General features: G+C 54.8%; 1 protein-coding gene across 1 annotated transcript in view; it reads right to left on the bottom strand.

Moving 5' to 3' along the window:
- Window positions 1-543: 543 nt before the first annotated feature.
- Window positions 544-12,066, bottom strand: part of DNAH14 (dynein axonemal heavy chain 14) — a 142,030-nt gene continuing 130,507 nt past the window's right edge. Inside the window, exons 77-85 of the mRNA XM_054576773.1 lie at window positions 10,892-11,089; window positions 9,770-9,969; window positions 7,965-8,125; window positions 6,775-6,971; window positions 5,857-5,969; window positions 4,776-4,915; window positions 1,744-1,907; window positions 1,150-1,296; window positions 544-762 (exon numbers count right to left, since the gene is read on the bottom strand). Of these exons, the coding sequence (XP_054432748.1) occupies window positions 544-762; window positions 1,150-1,296; window positions 1,744-1,907; window positions 4,776-4,915; window positions 5,857-5,969; window positions 6,775-6,971; window positions 7,965-8,125; window positions 9,770-9,969; window positions 10,892-11,089 (1,539 nt within the window). The remainder of the gene's footprint in view (window positions 763-1,149; window positions 1,297-1,743; window positions 1,908-4,775; window positions 4,916-5,856; window positions 5,970-6,774; window positions 6,972-7,964; window positions 8,126-9,769; window positions 9,970-10,891; window positions 11,090-12,066) is intronic.

Below are 12,066 nucleotides of genomic sequence, written 5' to 3'. Positions count from 1 at the left end.
CCTGGGTCCATGTGTTGGTGATGCTCCTGGGTCCCAGGGAACCCAGGCGGCAATGCGACCCCTTGCCTTAACCCAGTTTGCTGAGTCCTGAGGATTGGTTTCTCAGCGGGAGGAGAAGTCAGAGCGAGACTGATTCTTTAAGGGACGGTCCGCCCTAGCCTGGGAAGCTGTGGTCAGTCCCAAGCGTTGTGTGTTCGCGCGGAGCAGGCAGGGAAGGCACCCCCAGAGCCACGCTGCGCGTGTGTGTTTTCCTATCTGCAACAGTAGAAATCACTGTCTGCAGTCACAAAGGTCATAAACGCACGCCTGGCACCTGCTGGCCGCAGCCAGGACATGCTCACTCACTGGCAGCTGAACCTGCGCAGAGCCGTTGCTCGGAGCAGCAACTGGAACACCCCCCACATGCGTGGTTCCCGTGGCAGCGGAAGAAAGAGACTGCACCTGGCCGAACACACAAAGGCTTTTATGAGGGGTGCTACACGTGTATGTCTCAATATACAAGCCTGGCTACAGTCTGAAATTACACTTGTGTGGGATGAAAGTCTAGTTTTCACTCTTCTCACACAGCAATGCGACCTGCATTGTGATCCAGTGGCTGGGAGGCTTCTTCGTGGATAAATACACCGATGTTAAAACATCTGAGGGTAAGCCAGTACTTGTCAAAGTCCTTGACCTCTCAGGTGTCTGATAAACTGGGCACTCGAAAGCATAGAGCTCTGAATCTGTCTGATTAGTAGAAGTATTTGGTGTTTCGGTGGGAATCTTAAAAAAAGAAACGCCATAGTCAAATTGCATAGTTCACACAAACCAGCAGCCCACATCTGCTATATGCTAGACTTGGCAGGCATGTTAAGAACGAACGCACTTAAGGCTAGGTATGGCTTCCATGCCACTACGCAGGTGTCACTGCGTATGGGGGGTTTCATTTCAAGCGCAATTTCCACGGCTTTATAGTTCACATTCTTGAGGAACAACACTGGATGTTGGTATAGCACCTTTTAGCTTTTAGCTCTATTTGGGGCTATTCCAAGTGCTTTCTGTCTGAAGCACACTCTCAGCTTTCCCCGGGGAAACGGCGGAAGGGACGGCTGGATGGCAGAGGGAGGGCTCGGGGGTCTGGGGCGCGGTGATAAACACGGGGGTACCTACCTTTGTTGGCAAGAAGTGAATTTCAGGAAAATCACAACATATCTCACACGGCAGCGAGTCGTCTAGTATTTTTTCTTCATGGTTCCACCTCGCCCCCTCAATGAATAAGCCAAAAACGTGAACGCCGATGTGTGTGGAATCTGTGCCCTAAGATCAGAGAGCGGTGCTGTCAGTGGGTCCCAGACACCGCCTGCCATAGCAGCTGCACTGGGGACGGTCGCGGGGAAGGCGGGCCGCTCCCCTTCCAGCCCAGGGAGGGACCATTGCTGCACGAGGCAGGGTTCCCCGGGCTCTAAGGTGAGGAGTAATAATACAAGAATAAACTGTTTTGCCTACACATAATTTTAACCTACTTCTGCACACCCGGTGTAATTCTTTCTATCCCTTTGGGGAGAGCAGGCGGGAGAGATGAAGTTTGATGGCATGTGGAGCTGGGGGGACCGTGCCCGGCCCCGTGCCCGCACGGCTGAGTGCTGAACAAAGGCTTGCTGAGGAAATGACGACCGCCTGCCTGAGGGAGGGAATGAGCAAACTACCGAGCAGGTGAATGCAGGAGTGAACGGTTCCTCTCTCTCATCTCTAAGCACCCAGTACCTTAAAGGCTCTCCTGACGATGTTGAGCTCCTTCTGGATGATCATGGAGAACTCCTCCTCCCTGACGTCTGCGGTGTCCGAGATCACGTGATGGGTAAAAGTGAGGGCGTCCATAGAGAGTCCTTGGGACCTTCCGTAGTCTTGAAGCACAGCGGCCAGGAAGGCTTGAGAGAGGAACGTACTCGTGAGGCTCGGGGGGCTCAGGGGCTGTGCATTTCCCAAAGGTTCTGGGGCGGGGGTGGGTGGGGGCGGCAGCTGTCACCACCACTGATGTCTCACGGGGACCGAAGAGTGAGAAGGGAGCCAGGAAACGCAAGCGGTGGGTGGCCGGACAGTGTAAACCCAGCCGCCGCAGGCGGGCCTTGGTGACATTGGGCTTGGCAGCTGCTTGAGCTTCCTGGGGAACGTGGGTGGCTTTTGTAGGCCCAGAGCCCCTCCTGCATTCGTTGTGGGTATAGAAGGGCTGTAACTCCTGGGACCTTACCCACTTCTGACCCAAGCTTGGCCGATGATGGCATCTCACCCTCCTGGCAACAAGATGGGTCCCAGGGGTGAGTACGAGACCCACGCGTGTCAGAGCCTCTCTCAAGAAATGACATACGAGCACTGGGCAAAGGCAGGCTCTTTTCCCTCTGGACTTGCTCATCTGATTGCGACTGTCCCTCAGTTACACGGAGGAAGGCAATGTGCAGCAGAAAAGAACCACCGTAGAGTGGAAACAGCCAAGCCAAGAGGCGGCAGGCCGAGAGTGACACGGGACCGCTGATCCAGCCGCGGCTGAAGCCATGCCCTCGGCATTCTCTCCATTTGTACGAGCCTTTACCCTGCCCTGTTGTGCTTGACCAAGTCTGGATTGCATTCTGCATCCCGATACCAAGATACCCAGCACAACTTCACTGTTCTCCTTGCCTCCTGCTCCTCTCTCCCTTGATTAACCCACCCTGCAAGAGTTGCCCGTTTAGCCACTTCATCCTACTTCCTGACCGTGTAACGCCCCTGCCCAGAACCCACCACAGCGCTGCTCAGAGTGGATTGCGGTCTCCGAACCGGGCAAGCAAAACCCGGCCGCACTGGCATGTCCCCTCTACCCCCGGCTACACGAAATGGCCAGCTAGCCAGCGCACCTGACTTGGTGTCTGCTCACGCCATCTGCTTTGGATTATCTTTCTCAAAGTTTCCTGTAGCCCTTCAAGGCCCAAGAAGCCACCTTGCGTGGCTGAGCCCGCGGGGAGCCTGCCCGCTCTGAGCACCTCTCAGGGCTGCCGGGTCCCGGAGACACGATTCGGGCGGAGACCGGCTCTGCCCCTGTGCAGCCGCTGGGGCCTTGCCCGAGGTGCTCAGCGACTGCTGTCCACACCGTCTAATGCCGAGGTCTCTCTGGGGCTCCAGCCAGGACAGCCGACTCGCCCGGGCCTTGCTTGTATTCTCCAGACATCTCCAATTCCACACGACCACCGTTTTGGGGTCAGCCTGCGCCTCTTGGCGCATCCACCAGCTCAGTGAACGAGGTCGGCACCTGCCCAGCGTTCCAAGCCGGGAGTCAGGAGCCACGCTCACCCTCCTTCCTGCTCACCCCGCCCTCCCAGACACAGCCCGGCTGGTCTGATTCCCAAATGCCCCCAGATCAACTATTCTCCTGCTCTAGCACCACTGTCCTAGCCCGCGTCCCCACCAACTCTGGCCGGGACAATAAAGCAGGCTCCTGAGGGGTCGGGCCCCAGACTCTGGTCTTGCGCTTCTCCATCCACCGTGCCCCTCCCCGCCGCCCTGCCGCAGCCATCAGGTCATGAGGTCCCTTGGCTGAAGCGCGCCAGCGGCTCCCGCCGTCACGGGACGGCATAGACGCCCCGTGCGTCTCACACGGCCGCTGGGAGCCGGCCCTTGCCGCCTGGGCCAGCTCCTTCCTACACCGGCCCCTTCCTGGGCCTCTCTGGCCGTAATGAACAACTGGTTCCCCTCCTGTGCTTTTCTCTGCCCCATCTCTGGGCTTCTAAATGGTATTCTCTCCACTAAGCATGCGGCGCCCCGTTCAGGGCAGCAGGGGAACACGTGGATTTCCAAGGTCAACTAAGTTCAAATCCTGGCTTAGTAGCTTCTTTGCTGTGTGACTTGGGGGGAAATTCCTTCACTTCTCTCTGCTAAGGGTTTCCCCTCTGAAAACAGGGATGATGATAATAGCAACAACTCCACAAGACTGTCCCGAGAATCGCGTAACAATATAAATACAGTCCTCAGAACGGGGCCTCGTACCCAGGGAAGCCCCAGGTGAGCGTGTTCATTATTCTCCGAGTGTTCTGCGCACCCCCCTCCGCCCCCCAACACCACCGACTGACCTGGTGGCTTTCAGTCTCAGAAGTTATTTCCTCAGTGGCCTTCCCTGGCCCTTAGTGTAGGCCCCCCTGTTCTATGCTCCAAAGTATTTAATCATTCGTACATTCATTCAGGAGTTCCTCCATTCACTCTGCACATACCTATCGAGAGCGTTTCAGGGGCTGAGGGTGGTACCAGGGGCCCGGGGTACGACGGGGCGTCAGGCCAGCCCAGCTCCGCCCGCGGGGAGCCCACAGTCCAGCGCTGCCCTTTGCAACTGCCGGGGCTGCCCGCCCCGCACACTGACACGCGGCTGGATGTCTGCCTCTCCTGCTGGACGTCGGTGCTGAGCAGCGGGGGCCCAGGGCCCAGCAAACATTCATTCATTCCTTCTTGTTAATAAATCAATGCAAATGGCTGAAGCATAGAATCGAGCCCTTGTAGAGGCCTTTGGGAGGGATCTAATGTCTGCCTCTGATGCCATAAAGTCATCAGCCTGGAGCTGAGACAAGGAGACACCCACCCAAGGCGCAGGTGTGAGGAGACGGGGGAGGGAGGGAGGCAGGGGGAGGAGAGGCTGCATGCAGGCGGCCCTGCTACCCGTGGGGGGTGCTGAAGCCATACTGGGGGCTCTCCTCCGAAAGGCGAGGAGAGGGACTGGGAAGGACTGGGTGCGGCTTCCCAGGGCCAGGTGAGGGGCCGGTCCTGGCTCTCACGCTCACCTTGTGGAAAGAAGAAAGCTGGCAGCCAGTATCTTGCAGGGAATCCTCCAAAGAAATTATTCTCCTCATCCTTAGGCTGCGTGGGGCCAGGGTGAGGGAACGGGACAGAGCGCTTCTGAGCTGTGATAAATCTTATGTACCTATCGGAGGGCAGGCCACGGGGGGTGGTCAGCGGCCTAATAACTGCGCACGCTCAGATGATGCGCAATTGCCTCCAGTCCCTCCCAGCTTCCTCCCTTCCATTTCATCTCAAACTCTCCCCAACCGAGGAACCCTGTCCTGGACTTGACCGGAGCCCAGCCACAGCCGTAAAGCTTGGGAGACCATTACGCAGGTGACGGCAGTAAACTTGGGTAACGAGGGATGCTGTTCTAGCAGGAAGCCTGGCGGGCCGCGCAGAACGCTGCGGGCTGTTTCGAGTTACCAGCCTCTACGGTGACGCCCACTCAGAGCGACTCGGTGTAAGAGGCCGCTAGGCGCAGACTTGGGAACCAGATTTTCTGAGTTTAAATCTCAATCCTTCCACTTTCTAGCTGTGGAACCTTGGGAAAATTACTTCAAGTTTTTGTGCCTCAGTTTCGTCATCTCTAAAACGAGGATGACGACAGAGGACAGCACCGACTTAGTACCCTAGGGTTACTATGAAAATCAAACGACCCAATACGACGAATAAAGCAATTAGATGGACGTTTGACACGCCATGAGGCACTCGGTTAAGTGTTAACTACTGCCATGCCTTTCCAATTATTTTGTATTATGTATTAAACACATTTAAAAATCACACATCACTAATTCTTACGTCTTTCCATATCCTACCTCCCCCACCCGCCCCTGCTAGTTTCACGACAGTGTGGAAATGTCCTGGTCCTGGGTCTGCCTCTGACTGCAGAGTGGCCTTGGACGAGACGCCTCCTTAGGTCTCCGTTTCCTCATCCTAAACTGAGGAGAACCCCCCCGCCCCCTCCCGTACTTCACACGTGGCTGTGGGAGCCGAACCAGGCCAAACGCGTGCGATGATGTTGTGAGCTGCCAAGCTCTAAGTAGCAACAAGGAGGAAACGGAAACCCGCCCGCCTCCGCACCGCTGGTGTATTGCCGTGTAAGCCATCTTGGCCCAGGTGTTGAAGAAATTCAGTCGCTGGATGAGATCATTGACCCAGGAGCTCAGGGGTTTACACGACTTGTAGGCGTATTTCTGTTGGGACAGAGGGATGGGCGCAGGACGTTTTTCAGGTTCTTTTTATTCGGGCCTCTAGAAATCAGTTGTTGCCGGGGGCAATGGGGGGAGAGAGGCCAGAATTGTGCAGCCAGCGCCCGCCTCACCCCCAGCTCCTACTCTATAAGGTAAACGTGCACAGCCACCCGCCCTGCCCACGTCCCTGGACGCAGCTGCCTGGCTCCCTGGGGCCCTGGCCCACGGCAGGCGCGGGCGTGCAGCCAGCTGCGCTGGGCGCGGCCGAGCCCCTTCCGTGGGCCCCTCTCCTGGGGTCTCGTCCTCGCCCGCCCCTGGTGCGCTGCCCCGAGGCCCACTCCGCTGGCGCTTCCCAGGCTCTGATCTGGGGTTCTTGCCTCGAAAGCGCATATGCCTTTTTCTAGGCACATATCGGCTTATACAAGCATGAGTTTTATATAAGTATATATATGTTTTTATAATCTTTAAAAGTGACATTTTTCTGAAACTTAAAAATTTAATACAAAGTAGAGATCTTTCAGTGCATCAGTGTCATAATTTAATGAGTCCTATGAATACTCAGTTGTTTTCAGCTTTATGTTTTTCTAAACAGTCCTATGACAAATATCTCAGATGAACTTAGTTAAGGAGAATTGCCAAATTTTTCTCTGAGAGATTCTGTTACTATAACCCATCCCAATAGCGTGTCAGCGTCTTTCAGTGGACACCTAAATCCCTTCATGCGGCTGCCCCTCGTTCACTGGCTCCTTCCCTGCTGCCGGGGTCTCGGTTTCCAGCAAGCAAGTGAACACAGGTGTCCCGCGCTTACCTGCCACAGCGGCGGCACTCTGGTCGTAAGAAGGGACTCGAGTGTCTCCTCCAGTTCTTGGCTGAGGGCGATCTCTCCTTTTACGGCAAGTTGAAGATCTTTCAAAGATTCATGTATGACAAATAATAACTTATCAAATCGTTCAATTTCTTGGTTCAGAAAGGTGAGCAAGACACAGTGGATAAGGGGGTCGTAGCCTGGATGAAAACAAGAGGTAAAATTATGATATCCTTCAGATAAAATGGAGAGGCACAGGGGTTGGAAGGGAAAGGAACATCATTGGTCCAGACCAGGAACTGAAAAACATTTTCTGCCGAAGGCCACTGAGTCACTGTTTCGGGCTCCGTGGGCCGCACGGTCCCGGTCACAGCAGCTCGGCCCCCCGCCCCGGCGTGTGTGCGGTACACAGGCGCCGTGCGTCCCAGCACAGCTCGGCTTGTGGGTGCGCAAATTCGATTTCCTTATAATCTTTATGAATCATCAACTATTCTTGTTTTCCTTCAGCCACTGAAAAGAGGTAAACATCACATTAGCTCACAGGTGGGCTGCACTTGGCAGCCCCTGAGCCAGACGCAATAGTAATACTATTTTGATAGACAATTGCTCAGTGTTTGGTTCCAAAGTGAATCTTTCTTAAAGGGTTAAAACGTGGATGTTGAAAATTTAACTGGGCAGGTCAGTGTAGTCCAAAACTTCAGCCCCGCAGAGCTGAGCCTGGAGCTGACAGTGGACGCCCAGGTTTGCTCGGTGTCCTCTGGGCCTACCCGACGCCCCCTCTTTGTCCCTTGGCATCTGGCTGTCCCTGTCAGAGGCCCGTCGGCTCCCGATGGCGCTCCCAATGCAGAGGCACGAAGGCCAGGACAGCAGGGAACTACTTGCGTCTCAGGGTCTCTCAAGCGCGGCTGCTGCCTTCTGTTGCTACGATGGTTATTTCTTCGTTCACAGTCTTGGGGCCGTCACCTGCCCTACCTCCAAACCCCCCCCAAAACCAAAATAAACCCACAGCATTATTTCCTTCTCTGCTCTTCGTCTTCCGACTTGGAGAGACAAGGGGCTTAGCTCTCCATCTCATCACAGCCTCTTCGCGGCTGTGGTGTCTTTTGTCCTGTCTCATTTCTGCCTTCCTCCGATGCCCCCTTCCTCTGCTGAGGGGGCTGAGGTGCGGGGAGGAGGCTCAGGCCCGGGCTCACCTGTGAGGCCTTTACAAAGAGACTCCCAGATGAAGCCTGACATGATGCACTTCAGTGAGCTCTGGGCTCCGGTATATTCCTCCTTCTCCACAGCCAGCGGCAGCCGCTTTAGCATGTCGGACACAATTTCCATCACCAGCTTGTCCTTGCTCTGCTCCCGGCTGCAAAGGAAGGAGGGGAGGGAGGAGGTGTGCCCAGCCAGGGGGACCCCCTGTGGAGCTCGGTCCCATGTGGAGGTAAATACAGCCGCATGGACAGAGCCACAAAACCATGACGGGGGGCCTTCTGGAGACTACAGGGTTCGGCGCATTTCACAAATGAGAAAACTCTTCCGTGTCCCGTAGGCATTTGCAAGGAAATGGGTATTTTTAAAGTTTTCTTCAGATTTCTTCGTAACAGTGGCGTCATCTGAATTCATCTGCATGAAGGAAATGCCAAGACCGAAAGGAAAAGCGGCAGCCACCAGAGTATATGCTCAGGGCGCGTTAGCGGCCGTTCAGCTGGCTGTCGGTTCTGCTGTGTTCGCGCCACGACCCGGTCACGCACCCAGTGCGTGTGATAGGACAGGGTGCGTGCGGGTCTGGGCAAGGCAGCGAGGCTGAGCGGCCCGAAGTGGAGGACTCCTAGGAAGCCTTGTGAGAGGCCGCCACCAGGGCCGGGAGCATGAGCAGGGAGCGCACACCCCTCCGCGTTCCCTCTCCCGGTTACTGTCACGCCAGGGGGCACTGGTGTTCCCCCAAGCACCCCAGGTCACACCCAGCCACACGAACGTCGCCCTCCACAGGCAGCGATGGGCCGGAAGCCGCAGTGATGCGCTCAGCTCCACGGCACTGCTTCTCGGCCAGCTCACTAAGCAGCGAGTGTCCTCACTTTGTTGTCCCACTTCGTTTTTGATGTGAAACGTAGGGCTGCTCTGGGGACAGTCCAAGGTGGCTCCCTGGGTGGCGGAGGGGAGGTGGGACGATCCCTTTGGCAGGATCAAGGGCATCGACCGCCATGATCGTATTTCACAGTGATAGTGTTGAGGGGCCCGTGAACGGGGCGGGTATGTGATGCGCCACTGGAGCCTCAGCTCGGCCGGGACGGGCAGACAGGTGCTGCCTCCGTTTAGAGGCGAGCAGCAAAAGGGTGTTGGGGCAGCGTGACCTTGGGCGCAGAGCTAATGGGAGGTATGACTGACACAGGACGTTAGCAGCAGGGCTCCTGCTCTGACCGGTGTGGCTGGACATCATCCTACAAAGCGAAGGATCGTGGGTTTGATTCCTGGTCAGTACGTGCCTGGGTTGTGGGTTCGGTCTCCGTTTGGGGCGTGTGCAAGAGGCAACCAATAGATGTTTCTCTCGCACATGGGTATGTCTCTCCCTCTTTTCTCCTTCTTTTTTCCCTCTCTTCCCATCTCATGAAAATAAATAAAATCTAAAAAAAAAAAAAAAAAAAAAAAAAAAAGGCAGGGCTCCCCGCTCTGGATTGACCAGGCCACTGCCCTCTGATTTACGATGGCAATTTTGTCCTGTCCTGTAGGAGTAAATGACTTTTCACATTTAAATGAACTTGGGTTAAAAACACAACTCGCCAGTACAACTCAGTGCCTCATTCAACAAAGATTTACTGAGCGCCTGCTTCATACCTGGTGGTTATTTGTGCGCATGCGCTGGCTTCTGCGTCATTTGGAGAATTAGGTTTTCCATTTTTAAACTGTATTTTTAGATTATACTTTTTCTATAAATTCGCTATCTCTTCAAAGGAATAGTTTAATAGTTTTTAATAATAATTTTTAAAATTTAACACACACCAGTGAGTCTTACCTGATCAAGGGGCTGGTCGGGGTAGTTCTTGGTTGCAGGACAGTGAGGTCGTCGATGAAATTCTGGCCCTGGATCTCCCTGAAGCCCCTCGTGGCCTCGGGGTGCACTTCCAAAAGCTCGTGAGGGTCCTCGTCAGGCAAGGCCTGGATAATGTGCACGTAATCCTCCATGCTTGCGGGTTCTGGCACTGGTGGATATATCTGAGAATTTAAAAAATGTATTGCCTAGTGAAGTATGTACTTTCAGTAAAGCATGAAGACAATATTTGCCCATGAAATTTTACATAGAAGGCTCTTCTTATTTGTAGGTGGTATATTCCAGGGGTGTCCAACCTTTGGGCGTCTCTGGGCCACACCGGAAGAAGAAGAGTTGTCTTGGGCCACACATTAAATACATCATGACACGTAATCACAAATAACAAACAAAAAACCCAACTCATAACGTTTTAGGTAAATTTCCGATTTTGTGTTGGGCCGCATTTGTAGCCATCCTGCAGGCTGTGGGTTGGACAACCCTCTTTTAGACGCTTCCATCAAAAGCTACATCTGGGACCACCGCGTGGGAAAGCGCGGTTGCATGGCATGCACAGCTGACGTTCTTGCTGCCAAGAGAGAACGGGAAAGAAAGGCAAATACTCAAAGGCTAGGGTGGTTCTGCTGCCCCGCTGCCTCAATAAATTATACCCCTAGATACTGGATACAATCACGCTTTAAACAATCGTTTTTCTTCTGGTAAAACCTACAGAATGAATGAGAGATAGAGCTTAAGAACTGACTGCTCCGGAATGGGTGGGGGTGGTCAAAAGGTACAAACTTTCAGTAAATAAATAAAAACCGAAAGCTATTCAATGGGAGAAGAGAGCCCTTTCTTCCGGTTTCCCAGCTGTGTCTTCAGGGCATGAGCTGAAAACCAGCACAGGCTGGTGAAGGGCTCTGTAAGTAGAGCAGGTGGCTGGAGGGACAAACAGCAATTAATAGAGTCATGGTCAATTAATTTCATAATAATTGAATAAAAGCCATTGAAAGGGGGCATTGAAACGGATTTAAGTGCGCATTTTAAATCCTTCAGCGATATTTAGTTTAAAGCAATCAAGCCATGCGAAGAAACCGGTGCCTCGCTTACCTCCTCACTGGAGAAACCGCAGTCCCCTCTGAGCATGTCGGGGTGGCAGAACTTGCAGAGCAGGGCGTTCAGACACAGCTGGTCCCAGGGGTCCGTCACCCGGCCTCCGTAAATCACGTCCCCGATCTGGTAGCGCAGGGCCTGCCAGGGCACGGCCGCCTGCGTGGTCAGCGTGTTTTCTAGCACCTTCATGGCAACCTTTAGAAGATCCACGCGTGTTTATTACATCAGTGTGTGCTTTCAGCCTGCCTGGAGGCTTGACCGTGACATCGACAACCCCAAGCAGCTGCCTAGGAGCTCCGGTTGCTAGTGCCGCGGGGCCGGCCGCCAGGCGGGTCTCCGCACAGCCCTGCCGGGAACCGGGCTCTGCTCCGCGGGCAGCTGTGCCTGGACCCGGCCCTCCCGCGAGGGGGCGGCCCTGTCCCCACGGCTCACTGGCAGCCAACAGGAGCCCTTCCTCAGGGGACAGCCGACCCGACCAGGGCGACCTGTTAGCCCAGAGGGCTACATCCGCCTGGTGCATCTTCTGCCGGGTGCAGGGCTCCCGCCACAGAGAGCCCCGCAAACCTGCGCTGGGGCCCCGAGGGCAGCCACAGAGAGAAAGAACACAAGAAACAGGTCAGAAAACTGCATGATTTAAATGCGAATTCAAGGGAAGGAAAAGTAGCCAGGTAGTTTTCTTTCCCATCCGCAAAGCTGCTCTTACATTTGTCACGTAAAAGGCATAAGAGTAACCATGCGTCTCACATATGATGCGACTATTTTCTTTACCAATGTTCTATCTGCCTTCCGATTAAGCTTTGCACAAGTGCCGGGACTGCGGCCGTTGCACGTCCCACTCTGCTCAGGGGCCGGTGCATACACCCCGCCAGGCGGCTGAGCCGGAGGCCCAGGCGGGAGCCGAGAAGCCCTAGGGAGGCAGTGAGGAGACGGAGGGCTTGCCTGTCCAAGGCGGGGCCGGGCGACAGGCGCCCAGGGGTAGAATCGAGATTTTCCTCGGGAAGCTTTTCTGGCATCTGCTCAAACATAGACGTGAAGGGGTGGTCAAGGCCATGGTCATCGGCACTGGGAAGCCCGTCGCAGGGGAACCAGCCGGGGGGAAGTTTGAGCCGGTGCTACACCATGTCTGCTGTAGCAGTAAAGCAAACGTCCTCAATGTGAAGCACCAAGACAAG

Source organism: Pteronotus mesoamericanus, unplaced genomic scaffold, assembly GCF_021234165.1.
Source record: "Pteronotus mesoamericanus isolate MK-2021 breed Mesoamerican mustached bat unplaced genomic scaffold, CSHL_Meso_final contig_347, whole genome shotgun sequence".
Taxonomy (NCBI): domain Eukaryota; kingdom Metazoa; phylum Chordata; class Mammalia; order Chiroptera; family Mormoopidae; genus Pteronotus; species Pteronotus mesoamericanus.
The sequence above is the reverse complement of the archived record's forward strand: the minus strand, read 5'-3'. Positions and strand labels throughout refer to the sequence as shown.